This window comes from Rhinolophus sinicus, chromosome 18 (assembly GCF_057876585.1).
Source record: "Rhinolophus sinicus isolate RSI-liver-muscle chromosome 18, RSI-T2T, whole genome shotgun sequence".
Lineage (NCBI taxonomy): Eukaryota > Metazoa > Chordata > Mammalia > Chiroptera > Rhinolophidae > Rhinolophus > Rhinolophus sinicus.
In genome coordinates this window covers 68,172,027-68,191,081 of record NC_142518.1, presented here as the reverse complement: position 1 = coordinate 68,191,081, position 19,055 = coordinate 68,172,027, and the positions used below count along the sequence as shown (strand labels likewise).

General features: G+C 44.5%; 3 protein-coding genes across 10 annotated transcripts in view; all 3 read right to left on the bottom strand.

The window, feature by feature from the left end:
- ARMCX5 (armadillo repeat containing X-linked 5) overlaps positions 1 to 19,055 on the bottom strand; it is an 85,848-nt gene that overhangs the window by 18,959 nt on the left and 47,834 nt on the right. For 2 of the 5 annotated variants that reach the window (XM_088795186.1, XM_088795187.1), the window contains exons 5-6: positions 12,899 to 12,966; positions 11,902 to 12,184 (exon numbers count right to left, since the gene is read on the bottom strand). The exons of 2 other annotated variants lie outside the window; for them this stretch is intronic. The gene's annotated coding sequence lies outside the window, so the exon portion shown is untranslated. The remainder of the gene's footprint in view (positions 1 to 11,901; positions 12,185 to 12,898; positions 12,967 to 19,055) is intronic. One more of the 5 variants, XM_088795190.1, reaches the window with a different exon arrangement.
- The window catches only part of LOC109439631 (G protein-coupled receptor-associated sorting protein 2), a 141,041-nt gene that overhangs the window by 80,049 nt on the left and 41,937 nt on the right, over positions 1 to 19,055 (bottom strand). For 3 of the 4 annotated variants that reach the window (XM_088795095.1, XM_088795101.1, XM_088795104.1), the window contains exon 1: positions 4,974 to 5,296. The gene's annotated coding sequence lies outside the window, so the exon portion shown is untranslated. Of the gene's footprint in view, positions 1 to 4,973; positions 5,297 to 12,898; positions 12,967 to 19,055 lie in introns of those variants that run through there. The other variant, XM_088795103.1, reaches the window with a different exon arrangement.
- Positions 7,299 to 11,895, bottom strand: GPRASP1 (G protein-coupled receptor associated sorting protein 1). The gene has a single exon (XM_088795092.1). It carries the CDS (start codon positions 11,866 to 11,868, stop codon positions 7,660 to 7,662), a length of 4,209 nt encoding a protein of 1,402 aa, XP_088651218.1. The 5' UTR covers positions 11,869 to 11,895; the 3' UTR covers positions 7,299 to 7,659.

Here is a 19,055-nt window from a genome sequence, read left to right as displayed (position 1 = left end):
AATAGAACAAAAAATCATCAGATTTGTTTGGAACCACAAACGATCCCAAATAGCCAAAGCAATCTTAAGAAAAAAGAACGATGCTGGAGGTATCACACTCCTTGACTTCATCTTGTACTACAGGGCAACAATAAACAAAACAGCATGGTATTGGCAGAAAAAACAGACACGTAGACCAATGGAATAGAATTGAGAACTCAGAAATAAAACCACATAAATATGGACAGATAAATTTTGACAAAGATGCAAGAAACACCCTCTTCAGTAAAGGGTGCTGGGAGAATTGGAAAGCCACATACAAAAGAATGAAACTGGACTTCTATCTGTCACCATGTACCAAAATTAATTCAAAATGGATCAAAGACTTAAGCATAAGACCTGAAACAATAAACTTCATAGAAGTAAACATAGGTACTAATCTTATGGACCTTGGATTCAAAGAGCGTATTATGAATTTGACTCCAAAGGCAAGGGAAGTGAAAGCTAAAATAAATGAATCAGACTATATCAAACTTAAAAGCTTCTGCACAGCAAAATAAACCATTGACAAAATAAAGAGGCAACCAACTGAATGGCAGAAGAGTTTTGCAAACAGTGCCTCCAATAAGGCGCTAATATACAAAAGATACAAGGAACTCATGCAGCTCAACACCAAAAAAACAAACAACCCAATTGAAAAATGGGCCGACGATGAAGAGACATTTCTCCAAAGAGGACATACAAATGGCCAATAGACATATGAAAAAATGCTCAACATCGCTAATCATCAGAGAAATGCAAATCAAAACCACAATGAGATATCACCTCACCCCAGTCAGAATGGTTATCATCAAGAAGACAAATAGTAACAAGTGTTGGAGAAGCTGTGGAGAAAAAGGAACCCCCATACACTGTTGGTGGGAATGCAGACTGGTGCAGCCATTATGGAAGGCAGTGTGGAGGTTCCTCAAAAAATTATGAATAGAATTACCATATGACCCAGCAATCCCTCTCCTGGGTATGTACCCAAAAAATCTGAAAACATTTATACATAAAGATATGTGTGCTCCAATGTTCATTGCAGCTTTGTTTACGGTGGCCAAGACATAGAAACAACCAAAATGTCCTTGGATAGATAAATGGATAAAGAAGTTGTGGTATATATACACAATGGAATACTATTTGGCGGTAAGAAAAGATGATACAGGAACATTTGTGACAACATGGGTGGATCTCGAGAGTGTAATGCTGAGCGAAATAAGTCAGACAGAAAAAGCAGAGAACCATGTGATTTCACTGATATGTGGTATGTAAACCAAAAACAAAAGAACAAGAGAAACAAATGAGAAACAAAAACTCATAGACACAGACAATAGTTTAGTGGTTACCAGAGGGTAAGGGGGTGGGGGGTGGGAAATGAGGGTAAGGGGGATCAAATATATGGTGATGGAAGGAGAACTGACTCTGGGTGGTGAACACACAATGGGATTTATAGATGATGTAATACAGAATTGTACACCTGAAATCTATGTAATTTTACTAACAATTGTTGCCCTAATAAATTTAAAAAAAAAGGGAAAAAAAGAAAAGCCTCTTTTTATCTGTCAAAGGTTATATAATGTGTATGTGCTGCCCTAAAAGGCATTAGGTAAAAAGGTTCTGAAGATAAGTTCTAAAGTATCTTTAAGGTACAGACGTCCTCTACATTATACAAACTCTTCCTGAGATTAGACAAAGAACAAATGCTATCTTAACTTATTTAATGAAGTTAATAATACCTTGAAACTATAATGAGAAAACTACAGCATAAAAAAATAAAATTATAGGCCAATCTCACTCGTGAACAAGAATGAAAAAAATTGGCAAGTTAAATCTAGCAGTATATTAAAAACAGTAACAAAAATACTGTGATAGAATGTCAAGAGATACCCATATTCATAATTATAATCAGAGATTTCAGCACCTTTCTCTCAATAGCAAGTAGAGACAAAATAAGTCAAGACATACAATAGAAGACCTAAACATCATTTATAGAACAATTCACACCACAGAAGGATACACATTCTCTTCAAGTGCAACTGGAATATTTACCAAGATAGACCATATCCTGGGCCACAAAGCAAGTGTCAATAAATTAAAAGGATTCAAATTATATAAAGTACGTTCCCAAACCACAATGGAACTGTGATCAGCATTATAGAAATCCATAACTTAAACATATCTGGAAAAGCTCCAAAATACTTGGGAACTACATAGCACACTTCTAAATAACTCTTGGATCAAAGAAGAAACCAAAAGAGAAATTAGTATGTAATTTTAATTGAAGTAAAATGAAAACACAACACATCAAAATTTGTGGGATGCAGCTTAAGCAATATTAGAGAGAAATGTACAGTACTAAAACACCTATATTTGGGGGAAAAAGTCCCAAATTAATGACTTCAACTTCTATTTTAAGTACAAGGTGTGATTGAAAACTACGGTGAATGTTTAAATTAAAAAAAAAATTACAGTAAAAGAAACTGCCGTTAATCTCATTCAAAATACTCCCCCTCGCTTCTAACACACTTATCCCATCATTCTTCTCAGTTTATGAAGCAGTTCTGGAAGTCCTCTTTTGTGAGTGTTTTTAGTGGCACTGTCGTGACCACCTTGATGTCCTGAATTGATTGAAAACGTTTACCTTTCGTGGTCATTTTGACTTTGGGGAAGAGCCAGAAGTTGCACGGTGCCAGATCCAGTAAATAAGGTAGATGAGGCCACACCGTAAGGGTTTTATTTGACAGAAATTGTTGTACCAGAAGTGATATGTGACACGGAGCCTTTCCTGTGGCGATCAAAAACTACGGTGAAAGCTGCTGCCGAGTGCCATCCAACGGAAAGGCAGGGATCTTCAAGATGGGAAGTGGCATGTCAAACCTTAGTAACAGTGTGTGACAAATTTCAACTTGTTCAGTGCAGGCAGTTGGGTGTGAGCTACGGTTGAGAGAAGGTGTGTTTTAAAGTGTGCAGTAAATCATCTTCCATCGAGGTAATGCTCCATGTCTCACATCGCTTCTGGTATACGGTAGTTCTGTCAAATAAAAAACATTATAGTGTGTCCTCATCCACCTTATTCACTGGATCTAGTACTGCGTAACCTCTGGCTTTTCCCCAAAGTCGACATGATTCAGGACATCGAGGCAGCCATGACAATGCAACTAAAGACACTCACAAAAGAAGACTTCCAGAACTGCTGCAGAAAGTGGCAAGAATGATGGGATATGTGTGTTTGAAGTGAGGGTGAGTATTTTGAGGAGGATTCATGGCAATGTGTCTTTTACTGTAATATTTTTTTTTTAATTTAAACATTCACTGTATGTTTTGATCACACCTCATTCCTAGAAATATAAGAGTAACAAATACAAAGTAAACAAAAGAAAGGAAATAATAATATAAGAGCAAAATCAATGAAATAGAAAACAGAAAAACAATAAAGAAAATCAATAAAACTAAAAGCTAGTTTGTCGAGGTCAATAAAACTGATAAGCCTATAGCCAAAATGATAAAGAAAAGCAAAAGAAAGGACAATTACTACTATCAGGAATGAGACGGATGACAACACTAGATAGTCTACAAATATCAAAAAGATAATAAGAATGTGATTGGCAAGGCCGGGGGGAAACAGACACTCTCATACATTACCGGTGGGAATGAAAGTTTGTAATACACCTTTGGAGGGATATTTTAGAATACCTAATAAAACTACACATGCACTTATCATTTGACCCACCATCCCTATTTCTAGGAAATCTACCCTGAATACATACTTCCAACCATACAACAATACATTTGCACAAGGTTTTCCTTGCAGCATACCTGTAACAGCACATCGGAAGCCCATATAGGACACTGATTTAACAAATTATAGTAGTGACATAGTGGAGTATTATGCAGCTGTAAAAAGTGAGAAAGAGCTCTAACTGCCTCCAAATCTGTAAAGTGTGCAAATAGAGGGATTAGTAAAATTTATTTTTCCTAACTATATTCTCCTAAGAGGACTTTGGTGTTCTGTGGCTGTCTCAAAGAGCTAAACTCTAATCAAAAGGGACCAGCACAAATAAAAGAGTGCCACTAAGGACAGCTGCAAATCACCAAGTCTAAAGCATTGGCCAGAATATAAAAACAAGGAAAAGAGCAAAGGGTCCACACAGGGGAACTTGTGAGACCACTTATAAGGCAGTTTCTGTATGTGGTTCCCAGAAAAACCCTCCTCTGAGTCCAAAGACTGAATAGAAAAAGAGTCTCTCAGATGGAGTAGATAAAGCAGTGACCCTAGATTGGAGGGAGCTGGTGACGCCACAATGGGACTGGGCCCTTTCAGAAACTCACATCCAGGCCAGACCCCCAGGCTGCTGCTGTCTGGAATGATATCTCTTGGGGGTTGAGAAGCCTGGCAGTATCCCAGTGAGAAATCCTGTGAAGGGCCCACCGCATCTAGGTTCCCTCCTCCTGAGTCTGTCCGCCTCCCTCTTCCCTAGAGCTGCCCAGATTTGGGTTCGTTCCTCTGCCGCATCTCCAAGCAGCTGGAGCCTGGGAGCATAGGGCAGGCTACTCTCCCCTCCGTCGCCCCCAGCCTACCCCAATTCCGAGCCGGTCTCAGCCACCCCCATCGTCAGGAACAGACAGACCGCGTAGAGAGCGAGTGGCGAACAGCTGGGAGGACAGGGGTGTTGCGCGAGGTCCCCATCGTCACACCTGCTTTTCCAGAGCCAGTGGCATCAGTGGTTTACACGAACTGGGCGTCCACGAAGGTCACTTCACCGCCCCCTCTCTCTGGGCTTCCCTGAAGCCCACTGCCTCCACGTGTCGTCCACCTCCCCCACCCACACCCAGAAACGCAGCCCGAAAGACCGCTGGGCGGGGAGCGGGGAGCGGGGAGCGGGGAGCGGGGTCGGGGTCGGGGGGGGGGCGTTCAGAAGGCAGGAGGGGGCGGGAGGGTCCGAGGCACTTACTTCACCCGGATCTAGTCTCAGCCACCACGTCCCGCGGGTGCCATTTCGGGGCCTGGCACCCACCTGGGCCGCCAGCGAGCGATCGCCGCTTCTCTCCGCGTGTGCCTCCCTCCCGAGGCAGGGTGACTTCCTGCCCCTTGAGCTCGGGGACAACAGACAGACCCTGCTAAGACGCTCGCGACCGGCCGCGGGGCTGTGTCCTCTACCAAGAAAGGCTGCAGCTCTGGCCGCTCGAGAGAGTCGTTTCCAGGCTAGTGCGCGCGGCGACACAGACCCCCGCCCCACGCACCCCCCCTAGCATCCTCCCGCGGCCGTCGGCCAGTCGTCACGCGGACGTCCTTCCCGTCTCTTTTGCGTGGGACACACCTCGAGGCCCGCCCCACGGAGGGCGCGGTCACGTGACCCGCCGCCGGCCCACGTGACCGCGCGGGCAGCCCGTCTGCAGCAGCTGCAGCCCCGGGACAGACGCTTCTGCTTGGGAGGTTGAGCTGCTCGCGAGCGGAACCTGCGGCTCCTGACCGTGGCGAAGACCGGCAGCTGAGGAAGGCGGCGTAGGGAGCCCGCGCTTCCAGCCCGAGGCCTGGCCTTTGCCCTGTCGGAGCCCGGCGCTGGCGGGGGAGCATTCGATGACGGCTTTGGAGACCATCTGACTTTGAATGTTCTGTCTAAAACTCGGGGCGACATGTGAAAACACACACAGGATCCATCTGTCCTCAGAAACCCTGATAGGCAAAATAAACGCTGAAACGCCAATTTCCAGCAGCGGGATGATGCCTGTTAACACTTGTGGTTTGTGAAGGGAGGCAAAACTGCTCCTTTGCCCTAGTTCCACAAATCTCGCATACTAGAAAGGGAGAAAAAAGCATGCTGCACTGCCAGAAAAGTTACACAAAACTTGGGTAAACACAGCACAGGTTGCTGGATATTATTTCAGTTCAGTGCTCTGCTTCACTTTCTACAGATCCAGCACATTTTCTATCCTGGGAAGCTGGTGTTCACTTGTGTAGATGTTTTGTCCGATAGATACTTATGTCCAGTAGAACACATAACATCAGTGGTTACAATTGATTGCCCTTAAGATATTAACCAGTTTTGTATTTAACCCAGCAATGTTTTCCTAACATTTGTTAATTTTCTATATATGTATGACATTTAACATTGTTATTATTATGATTATATTGAGTATGTTGTATGCATACCACATCTCCTTCAACCACTTTCATAATCTTATTGGTTTTTTATTGTGTTGAAAAATCTTTTGCATATTCGAGTCATGATTTTACCTTTTCAAAATTAACAGCAAAACTGACAATATGCCCTACTGCTATTAACCCATATGAGAATTGGGTAGGAAAAAAAGCACTCTGCATCCTGAGACAAACCAAAAATAACAGGGTTCTCATGTTTGGTTCTTCTCCTAAAAACAAAACTGTATGTCCCCTTAGCCTGGACTCCCACCCTCCCAAACCAACTTTATCCCTGACTTTTCTTCCTGTCTGAAGATACATCACTCCTTTTGCAAATGTGTAAAATGTGTAGCATAAATTCAGAAACTTTGGAAATTTTAGTTTATTTCCTTTAAAAAATTATGTATTTTATTTAGGAAGCCAGTCCTTCAAAGTTGTAGTCTCTCACACTTCTTCATTCTTTTGACATGTTTTATATTGTTGCAGAATTTTCCATAGTTAAATATAAATTTGCACAAATTCAGTCCATTTATGCACATTTATTTTTATAATGGGATCATGCTTTCCATGTGTACCAGTCTTTCTATTTCACCAACTATAGAAGACATCAGAGCTTTTCTTAGTCAATTAAAAATCTTACACATCATGACTTTTAGGGGCTGTATGGTATTACCTCAACACTTTCCATGGGTACCACCATGAAGAAATGGTCTTCCTCAGTTAAATTTGTGTGCTTTCCTGTCTTATTCTTGTAACTTTTAGGCAGCATCAAAGAAATACCCGTACTCGGAGCAGCAAAATGTAATTTTTCAGCTCTTCAAAACTTACCTCATCCTCTATATCCCTTAGTGCCACTCCTCCCAGCCACTCCACACAGATGAGATACCTCACTACCATAGGAACACTTTATCCAACTCCATACTTTTCTCCATACCACCCAACTGCTTTCCTACATTTCAGAGCCCAACTTAATTGGGTCCTTTTTCTCTGAACATGCCCTGAGTAGCAGCCCATGGTAACCTTTGTGTTTAAAGCTATGAGAATAAGCTTTTTAAAGGAGTATATTATTCATATATTAATTATCTGTGTGTTCATATGTTATTTTTGCATCTAGATTTTAACTTCTGTAGAAGGGTGATTTCTGCCAACTTCAACACAGAACTTTATTGAAAACACAAACAAGACTCAAATAGACATTCGATATACTAAAACAACAACTAGAAGGGTAACTTACTTATGAGGGCTCAGTTCACCATAAGCTTTAAGAAACAAATCACAATTTGGTCAACATACAAATATCAACAAATGTGTTTTCAGTTCAAATTTTCATTTGGTGTCAGAAAAATGATCCAGATCATACAGAGTTGGGCAAAGTTAGTATGAGCATTAAAAATGTACATTATAAAAGAACCAACTGTGAAATTCACAGCATCATTCAAGGGTTGTAACTCAGGAACATAAGGACAATGAGAGGCAAGTAATTAATGCTACTAATTTTCTTAGACTGCCTCAGGGTAGTTTTGATCATCTATTTTTCCTTGCAGTTCCTTACCCAATTCCTCAACTTCATGGAATACAGAAATAAGTGGCTCAAGACTGAAATCATCGTCAGTGAACCAGGCCTCTTTTTTGATATTGTTACCAATATTCTCAAACACTGCTAGAACAACTTGAAAATTGTCATTTGACTCTTTCCTTTCAAAAAGGCCCATAACTGCTTCAGCACTGAGTAGTTCTTTTGTCATCATAGAATTTTCAGACAACTTTAGTAGCATTTTCAGAACATGAAACCTTGTTTTGGTATTGCCCGTGGCTAATAGAGTGAGAAACCCGGATATATACTTGGCAACTAGTGTGTGATAGTCAGTAGTTGTAGTGAGGTATCTAAGCAACTTTAATCCAAGCAGCTGCTCGGGGGAATCCACGATTTGTGCAAGGGTTTCCTCACACATTTGACATACATATGTCTGAATCATGTTTAGATTTGGATATGGTGGAGCCATGCAAATCATATTTTCCAAAAACTGTGTCCTAACTCGGGAGGAGGGATAATTGAGCAAGGTTTCAATAAGTGAGACTACACCCGAATCCCGAATGAAATCTCGGGTAAATTGAGAAGCACTTCTCATACCCATTGCGATTTTAGATATTTCCTGAATAAGTGGATCTCGGACTTTGTCCATTAACAGAAGGAGTTCTTCAAACTCTCCAGAACCAATTTTAAATTCACATTGGATGCAGCTGCAGGACCAACTCTCAGGCTCTGCAGTCTCCCTGGTCCTAAGATGCTCCCGAATTCTCCTGACTGACCTATAGGATGGTTCATACTGAAATGGGAACTCAGGATCAGGCTGCTCAAGCTGAAGCAGAGATTCCTGCTCTTCCCCTTCTAGGCTCAGTTCCACGTGCTTGGGCTTTACTCTGAACATTTCAAAGAATAAAAATGCTGCTTCTTTTGTTAATTCAAAGGAGTTTGGGGATGGGAAGCCAACCCTACCCCATGGACCAGGCTTGAACTCAACAGTGACCTCCTCCCAGTTCTGGGGCCTGCATGAAGTATCAGGTTCCTGCTCAGTTGAACACCTGGACCTGCAAATGGCCCTGAACACAGGGCTAGGATTTGATTCAAAATGGGCCTCATCTCCTTCCCAGAACCAGGACCCCACTATGGCCTCATCAACCTCAGCTGCTGTCCTGGACTCACAGTTGGTTCTATTGCCAGTCCTGTTATTGGCTTCACCTTGAGTTCGAAACCAGGACCCAACAGCTGCTCCTTCCTCATTTTCTGCCCTGGATTCACATGTGGCCACTCTTCCAGTCTCTGTTTCTACACTGACTTCCTTTGCAGCCCAGAACCAGGATCCAAAAATGGTTTCCTCTTCAGTCCTTGACCTGCTCTCTTCTATTGCCTGAGGTCCAGCCTCTATACTGTCTTCTCCAGCCCAGAACCAGGATCCAATCATGATTTCCTCCTCCTCAGTCCAAAGCTTGGTCTCAAATTGAGCTCCAGTCTCCAGACCGGCATCTTCTTCAGCCCAGAACCAGGACCCAACAATGACTTCCTCCTCTTCAGCTTCTGGACCTGATTTGCTGCAAAAAGCAGTCTCCTTCCTAATGGCCTCTTCCCTAGCCCAGAACCAAGACCCAACAATAGATACCTCCTCAACTGCCACCCTGTCTTCTTCTCTAGCCTCAGCTGCTGTCTCAAGCTTGTCCTCTTCCCCACCCCAGAACCAAGAACCAATAATATCTTCCTCCTCAGTGTGTGGCCTGGATTCTGCTCTGTCTGTAGCCTCTATAATGGCTTCATCTCCTTTCCAGAACCAGGACATGATCATGGTCTCCTCCTTGCTCAGTGGGTTGGCCTCTTCTCCAGTCACATCAGCTATGTTGCCCTCTTCTGCAGCCCATAACCAAGGCCTTTTAGCGGTCTCTGGCCTAGAATATTTTCTGGACCAGAACCATGAACCAACAGCATCCTGTTCCTCCTCTGGCGTAGACATCCAGCTGCCTCCATTGTTAGGATACACACAGGGATTTTCTTCTGCCCAGAAGCAATACTCATTATTGATCTCTTCAGCCCCTGCCATAAATTTGCATCTGGTACCAGTCCGATATTTCATACTGATCTCTTCTGTGGTCCCCAAACATGATGATATAATACCCTCTTCCTTGTCCTCCAGGCTAGACTTGTTGCTGACTTCAGCCCCCACACAAGCTTCTACTCCAGCCCAGAACCATGACCCAATAATGGGCTCCTCTTCCTCAGCCCCTGGCATGGTGCCACGATTGACTTTAGCCCCAGAATCCATCTGGGCCTGGTTCCCAGTGCAAAACCAGGACCCAAATATTGTCTTTCCTTCAGCTCCTGGCCTGGCATCTTCTCCAAATTCAGCCTCTGTATTGACTTTTTCTCTAGCCCAGAACCAGGGACTAATGACCTCTTCTTCCTCAGACTTTGGCCTGGACTCACAGGTGGCTCCAACACCAGCTTCCACACTGGGCTTATCATCAACCGAAAACCAAGATCCCAAAATGATCTCTTCCTCAGCCTCTGGGTTGGTTTCTTCTCCAGCCCAGAAGCAGGAACTGGCAGTGACTTTTTCTTTATCATCTGCTAGCATAGATTTGGAAGTGGCTTCAGCCCCAGTTTTCATAGGGGTTTTTTCCCCATTCTCAAGCATGGAATTACCAATAGGCTCCACCTCAGTCCTTGGTCTGGATTTACTGCTGGCCTCAGTCCCCATATTGGCTTCTTCTTGAGTCCAGAACCAACTGCCAACAATGGACTCATCCTCCACTTGAGAACTGGACTTGACACTGGCCCCACCCACTATGCTAGACTGTTCTGAAACCCCAAACGAAGTCCCATGGAGGAATTCCTCCTCCGATCTGGCTTCTTGCTTGGCCCTTACATTGGCCTCTTCCTTTGCCATTGCTCTGGCCCTGGATTCTTTCTTGAAGTTGGGACTAAATAAATTATTAGCCTTTCCTCCAGGCCAGAACCAGGACTCTTTTACTTCATCTATAGACCCAAACAAGAAATCAATGGAAGCTTGTTGCTTGGCCCTGTGTCTGGCCCTAACATTGACCCCTTTCCTGGCTCTGGGATTGGACCTGGATTTGGCCTCCTCTCCAGCCACAGAGCAGGACTTCACTTTGTCCTCACATTCATATCTAGGGCAGAGCTCAGAGACTTCTTTCTTGGACCTAAACCTGGACCTTCTATTGGTCTCTTCACTGGGCCTGGACCTGATATTGGTCTGTTCTCTGTCCCAGAACCAGGATATCTTGATAGAGTCATCCTCAGAACCAGAACTGGACATAACATAGAGTTCCTGATTGCTTTTGGTCCTAGACATGGCCTCTCCGTCAGCCATATGCTTGGACCTAGTCCCAGCCTTTACCTTATCCCTAGGATGAAACCTTGTACTGACCTCTTCTCCACTCCAAAATGAGGAACTGAGAGAGGACCCCCCTACCCATCTGAAATCACAATTGTGGGAGGCCTCTTGTTTGGCTGTAGGCCTGGGCCAACCCCAGGACCCTGTATTGGTCTCTTCATCTGACTTAAACAAAGGCTGAAGTCCTGATATAGACTTGAACTTGGTGCCAGGAAAGGATTTGGTGTCCACACTGACCAGTTCCCTATCCATAGACAAGGTCTTAGTTTTAGCAACTGACCCAGACTCAGTACTGACCAGTGGCCAGGCTATGACATTGCTCTGAGACACTCCCTCTGTCTTGAACATTCCCTTAGCATCAAACTCTGTCTGGGCCCATGAATGGGCTTCATCCATGAACCTTGCCCAAGGAATTGCCTTGGCCTCAGTCTTAGCATGTGCTCTACCTACTTCTATGGCCTCAGTTTTGGGCCGTGTGCCACCTACTGCCATGGCTTCAAAATTGGGCCTCACTTCAGGCATTGCATGGGAATCAGTTTTGGGCCTTGCCCCATTCATAGCCTTAGACTCAGTTTTGGGCCTTGCCCCATTCATGGCCTTGGACTCAGTTTTGGGTCTTGCGCCATTCATAGCCTTGGATGAAGTTTTGGGCCTTGCCCCAGGCATTACCTGGGCCTGGGTCCTAACCTTGGGTCTGACCACCATCAGGACTTCGTTCTCTCTCTCAGCCCCACCCCCAACCTCTTCTCTAGCCTTCTTTTCAGGCTCGGCCTGGGCACCAGGCTCAATCTCAGCTCCAGTCATAATACCAGTTACAGAGAAGAGGCAGTTACATACCAGTAACACAGTCCCCGCCTCTACCACAGATCTGTCACAGTTCTGTATCTTCACACTGATCTTTCAGTGATTCAGGCGATACAATTGGAAGAGAGTCAATCACCAGTCCAGCTGTCAAGCAGCCTTCTTCCCAAGACCAGCCTCAGCCAATATCACAGACAGAGTGCCAAAGAGGCACAACCAAGCAGGGGGAGGATGAATGGTTCCCAAGTGGGTGCAGACCTGTTGAAGGTGGTGGTCAGCAGCAATTCCAGCACCACCAGAGAGGCAACTAGAGGTGGATCTAGGGAGAGAGAAGGACATGGGGCTTTGAGCCTCTTTGAACTGTGTCACTCCATGTAGAGACTCACACAGAGACTGGACCTTGAATTCCTGGTGGAGCTGTTGGGCCATTAGAAAGTCTGTCACACTCATTTTGCCCACAACTGCCACACTATTTGGCCTGCCACCAAACAGGTGTGAGATTGGTGGGAAAGTATGTTGGCAACGAGAGAGGCTGAGGAGTCCTGAGACTAGGCCCTAATTACTGTTGTGACTGCATTGGTCTCCACTATCTGACCCGAAGTTTTACCCATCTCATACCAACCTTCTCTGATATGGTGTAATTTCCCACTCTGTGCTTCGTTCCAGGGGTACCAATTACGCCCTAGAACAGACAGCAGGCTGTCCCATGGACAAACAAATATACAGGAGAAAATGGAGTCTGAGTGCTTGGTTGACAGGCAGACACCCTGACCCCTGATGCAAATATCTCTCTTTCTGTTTAAGAGTCCAATTTGTCTAATGTTTCCTGTCTCCTGGTCCCTGATCTCAGGTCTTCTCCTCCTATTCACAGCCCAATCCACACCTACCCCAATATTCCTAATATCTCCTGCAGGAAATGGACAAGGGATGCTGGGGCAGTGTGCAAATCTGGCAGAGAGCAGGAGAGGTGGATCAAAGACCTGCCATGATCTTACTCTGTTGTTATCCCCTGCATTTCCCCCTTCACACCAACCTCCAGAGAATTGAGCCAGTCTCTTTCAACTTTCCTTCCTTGCAGAAGTGACCAGCCTTAAAGTAAGCCTAGGAACAAACAGACAAAAAGAAGACTGTCAGAAGACCATGGTAACAACTGAGCACTTGGTAGACAGACTAAAACCAAGAATACAAGGATCCATACTATCTGTCTCTTAACATTTAGGCTCTTTGTTTAGGTTTCTGGATATCAACTCCTCCTCTTCACAAAACACTCTCGATTGCTCCTTACCCCAATTCAGAAGATGCTGCACAACATAAATTGGGGAAATCACCCAGCATATTCTAGAAAACCGTTTATACCGTGGAACTTTAAATTATGACAACCTTCTCACCTCCCCATCCAAAACCCATCTTTTTATGACTCCAAATTGGGGGAAGTGATCAAGGAATGTGAGGAAAGTGCATACAAGTACAGAGGGAAATTTTAGGATTTATTCCTGGATGCCTGGCCTGCTACGGTCTCAGTCATCCCCCAATTCGGGTCTCCAGTCAATGGCAGCTGCCCACCCCCCACCCCCACACACCTCCAGAAATCCAGGCTATTTTCCCGCTCCAACTTTTTGTCAAGCTGCTCCTTGGCAGATGCACCCCGCTGCCTGAAATCGCCAACCTACCGCGCACACAGGAGAGACTTTAGCATCAACGAAGCGCCTGTGGGAAGGGACAGCCCCCAGGACACAGGGCCCAACAGGCTTTTTCCAGAATCAGGGTCCGGAGTAACCGTCTTCGCCCCGGCGCCCCCCAGCTCAGGTCCGGGCTCCGTCATTTTTCCCTGCACCAGCCTCCCCCACAGCCATCTTCGCGAAAGCTGGTTGGGGAGAAGCCGGCGTGTATCGCTTCCCCAGGAGCCCAGGGAGCCTCTCAGGCAACACCTGGGCCCTGAATACGGCCCACGCCCGTCGTCACCACAGCCTCAGCGCAAGGGTCCCTCCCGTCCTCGCTAGTCTCCTGTCAGGGATCACCCGGCGCTATATACCTCTCTCATGGACCGGCTCCGACTGGGTCGCCGCCTCCGCCTCCTCGCCAGGCTGCCAGGGGCTTGGCGAGGGTTGTAAGCTGATTGAGTGGGGGACCACACACCCCCGTCCCCAGGGCACCCCCACTTGCCTTTCCAGGCTCAGGGCCCGGGTGGTCGGCCTCCGCTCCTCTCTGACCTCCTCACTCCGATTCCCACGGTCTTACTTTGCGCAATAAATTGCAAAGAGGGTCCCGCACCCCCGCGCCGCTGCACCAAACCCTGCAGGGGCTGCGCTCCATGATGCACCATCCGCTGGCCCTGAGGGTGTCGGGACAGCGGGGTGGAGGGAAATCGCAGGAATGGGCTTGACGCCCCCTCCCCTCCCTGGCAACTTGCAATTCCGACCTGGAGGGGGCAGGGCCGGCAGGAGCCCAGCCGGAGGGTCGGGTTAACTCCAGCTCGCCTTTGTGGACCTCCGCAGCCTCCTGCGGGGCGACCACACACACACACACACACACACACAATGTTTCTGGCCCTACAATCTATGGGACTAGCAGGCGGGGGTGGCGGATGCATGACCTGCAGGTGGTGAGCAGCCATGCTAGAAGCAGCTGCTAGTGGATACAAACCGCCCCTAGGTGTGTGAGAACACTCAGAGTGCGGGGTTCTGCCCACCTCCATGGATGTTGATGGGAGAGGGGCTGGGAGAATGCTGCTAGCAGGGACGAAGCCATTTAAGGCCAGACCGACCCTGAGGTGCCCCCCAGCCCCAGTTATTTCATTGTTCAGGGGGCCAGGGAGGAGAAAAAATGGGGAGAGGACTGCCATGGAGGCCTCACCACTGGCCCCTCCTAAAGGCAGACCTAGACCTCTAACTTTGGGAGAGAATCCACTGCTCTGCGCCCAGATTCATTCTTGCTGCCACACTGCTTTTTCCTCATTCGAAATGCTAACACACGTTGTTGCCATTTTGCGGTCCCCCCAGTTGTCCAAGAAAGAGGACCTTTCCCTGTCAGGACCCACACCGGGGGTCATACAATCCTCGCTGTCTGTCACCCCACTGCCAAGTGTCAGGCACCAGGTAGGGCCCCATCCTGGTTCCTCTTCCTCTGCTCTGAGTTTCAAGTCTTGTCTTGCAGTCTCATCCAAGCTCTCGTGACTTTTGGCAGTGTGGAACTGTGGCAGGGATTAGGAGCAGCTTAGCTGTAGGCCACTTGCCATACACATCTCCCAAGTTTGCCCAGTCATTCTTTGTAGAAGACCCCATCATGCATTGATTTGCCCAAAACAGACCTGGTGGGGTTTATTTATTTTTTTCTTTTTTCTTTTTTTTTAGAAATTAGTAATATGTTCATGAACTGATATGGTAAAATCACAAAGGCATATTTCTAAGTAAAAAATAATGGTACAAAGCAATAAATACGCTAGGGTAACATTTGTGTGAAAAGGTGAGAATCGCTGGAAGGATACTAAAACTGATACATTCGTTGATTCCAGGGAAGTAAGGTGACTGGGAAAAAGAGCGGGAAGGAGACGATCTTTCAAACTTTTAAAATGAGAACCACAGGAATGTTTACCTAATCAAACATAGGTAAATAAAAAGGAAAGGGCTGTCAGATACTAGGTTAAAGGAAAAAATATTTAAGACATATCATTCATGTCATCCATCCTAACCTCCAGATCAAAGATGAAATGCTAGTGGATTCTTTTTGATTCTGGTACAATGAGTGGTTTCAGATCATGATTTAGTTTAAAAACCTAAAGTGCCAAGATTTGAGAATCCCAAGGACTGTTTCCTCATATAAGAAAGGGAACAATGTGATGACGTCCTAGAAATGGTGACGTGAGGTGAGCCTCTTGAAATCTCCCCTGGAATTTACAACAAATTGAACAACTATAATTCCACAAAGGACTCCCTATGCAGCACACAGGCAAGACTAAGAGACACACAACTGAAATCATCTAAAGGTGGGCAAATTGGGCAAGCGGGGGAGGAGGAAAGGGGGAAGTGCAGAGACACGGCTTGCACATGGACACAGGACACAGATGGGAGCTTGGAGCTCTGAGCTCCCTGAATTCAGGAGCTACTGCAGTTGCTGGAGAGAAAAGAATTGCAACTGCTAGCATTGCCCTTATGGTCCACAGTCCCAACTGAGGGATCAGCATATAATATGGCTGAACCCAATGCTCATGGCAGAGACCTCGGAGCAAAGACTCAGGGAAGAAGGGTGAAAACAGAGGTTTAAGCCCTCACTGCCAAGCAGAAGATGGAAGACTTAGGCAAGGAGCCTAGCCAACCACTCTCACCTTCACACAGCTTGCCCCATTCGCCCCTGCCCAGTGCTAGAAGCAGAACGAAGCAGTGTCAGATCAAAAGAACAGAATATTTGCAGTTCTGAGAACTGCAGCCCATAGCCATGGACTAGCAGCCCAACTAGTTCTGGCAAAGGGAAGGGAGCCGTGGGTGCAGAACAGACTGTGCTGGTCGTCGCCACCATTGCTCACAGCCACCTCTCACAACACACCCAACCCCCAACCCCACCTATCTGGGAAGATCCTTGCAGGGGTAAACCGCTGCTGAAACACACAGGCCTGAATATGGTTCAGGAAGAGCTTCAGAACTTCAGAAGCTCTCCACATACCCCCCATGGAGGTGTTCCCTGAGACCTAGGTGACCTGCTCACAGAAGAGAAGAACACCTTTGAGGGAATCCCCTCATTGTGTGAGAAGCTGGAACAGTGCAGAGAAAATATAACACTACAGCATGTGAGAGAATAAAAGCCTGCAGTTGGAGAGAAAATAAAACATTCTACCAATACCTACTGGAAAGCAAACGAAAGACCTCTTCCTATCAACCTGTTGCAGAACCCACTCCTGTAGATGCTTAGGAAGAGAAATAATAATTCACTAATTGCCATGAATAACCAAAGTAACAAGTCAGCTCAGAAAGAAAATGAAAAGTCTCCAGAAAATGTACCTAAAGACATGGAAATGTGTGACTTAAATAACAGAGAACTCAAGATTGCAGTTCTTAAAAAACTCAACGAGATACAAGAAAACACAGACAGTTTAATGAACTCAGAAAAACAATCAAAGAACAAAATCAACACTTTACCAAAGAGATTGAAATTTTAAAACTGAACCAAATAGAATTTCTGGCGATTAAAAACTCAATAAAAATAATTAAAGATACCTAGCCAGCTTAGGTATAGAGCTGACCAGATGGAGGAAAGAATCAGTGACATCGAAGATATAAATCTGAAATGACATAGATGGAAGAAAAGAGAGACTTGAGAGTTAAAAGAAATGAAAGAGGAGCGGACGGGTGGCTCAGTTGGTTAGAGTGCAAGTTCTGGGCAACGGGGCTGCTGGTTCGATTCCCACATGGGCCAGCGAGCTGCGTCCTCTGCAACTAGAATGAAGTCAATGAGCTGTGGATATTGAAAAAAATTACTCAAAAGTTTATATGGAAAGGCAAAAAAAAAAAAAAAAAAAAAAAAAAAAAGCCAATACAATACATAGCCAATATAATATTGAAAGACAAGAATAAAGCTGGAGACTGATGAGACTGATACTACCTGACATCAAGACTTACTACAGAGCTATAGTGAATAAGACAGTGTGGTATTGGTGAAATAATAGACAAATAGTTCAATGGAATACATTAGAGAGCCCAGAAATATACATACACAATATGGAAAATTGATCTTTGACAAAAGTGGAAAAACAGTTCATTGGAGAAAGGCCATTCTTTTCAACAGAGGGACAACTATGTGTAAAAACATGATATACATTTCACAACAATGAACTCAATATGGAGCATAGAGTTAAATGTAAACATGAAAGTATAAAACTTAAAGAGGACAATGTAAGACAAAATCTACATGACCTTGGGTTTGGAGAAGAGTTCTTTTCCCTCCAGCTTTATTGATACATATGTAATTGATATATGTATTGCTTAAGTTTAAGGTGCAAACTGTGATGACTTGATACACATATATTGTGAAATGATTACCACAGTGGGGGTAGTTAATAACACCTCTATCACCATTTCATTTTTGTGGTGAGAACATTTAAGATATACTCTGTTAGCAACTTTCAAGTATATAATACAGCATTGTTAGCAATAGTCATTATGTAGTACATTAGATTCCCAGGACTTATTAATATTATAATTGGGAGTTTGTACCCTTTGATTGATATCTCTCCATTTCCCCCAACCCTGAGCACTAGCAACCACCAATCTACTCACTCTTACCATGAGTCTGACTTTTTAAATTCCACATAGAAGTGAGATCATATAGTGTTTATTATTCTGTCTTATTTCACTAACATATGCCCTCAAAGTCCATCCATGCTGTTACAAATGGCAGGATTTCCTTCTTTCTCATGGCCAAGTAATATTCTATTGTGTGTATATGTCTATGTATATATACTGTTTTCCATAGCAGCTATACCAATTTACATTCCCACCAACAAAGCACAAGGGTTCCCTTTTTTCTACAACCTCACCTAGACATTATCTCTTGTCTTTTGCTAATAGCCATTCTAAAAGGTGTGAAGTGATATCTCATTATGGTTTTGATTTGCATTTCCCTGATGATTAGTGATGCTAAGACTGTTTTCATGGACCTATTGGCCATTTGTATCTCTTTTGTGCAAAACTGTCTATTCAGGTCCTTAGCCCATTTTTAATTGGATTATTATTATTTTTACTATTCAATTGTTTGATATCCTTATACATTTTGGATATTAAACCTGTTTCAGATATATGGTTTGCAAATATTTTCTCCCATTCTGTAGGGTGCCTTTTCATTTAGTAAATTGTTTCCTTTGCTGTGCAGAAGTTTTTCGGTTTGATGTAGTCCTACTTGTTTATTTTTGCTTTTTTTCCTTGTGATTTTGGTGTCATATCCAAAAAAGTTGTTGCCGAGACCAATGTCAAGGAGCATTTTCAGTGTACAGATCTTTCACCTCGTAGATTAAATGTATTCCTATTTTGTTCTTGTTTTTGCTGTTATTGGAATGAAATTAAAGATCAATAACAGAAGGAAAGTTGGAAACTTCACAAATGCGTGAAAATTAAATGATACACTCTTCAACAACCAACAGTTCAAATAGGTAATCACAAAGGAAATTATAAAATACCTTCAGAAAAATGAAAATTAAAACAAAA

Coding starts and splice junctions, on each gene's coding strand:
- GPRASP1 (XM_088795092.1), bottom strand. CDS start 11,868: ATGACTGGAGCTGAGATTGAGCCTGGTGCCCAGGCCGAGCCTGAAAAG.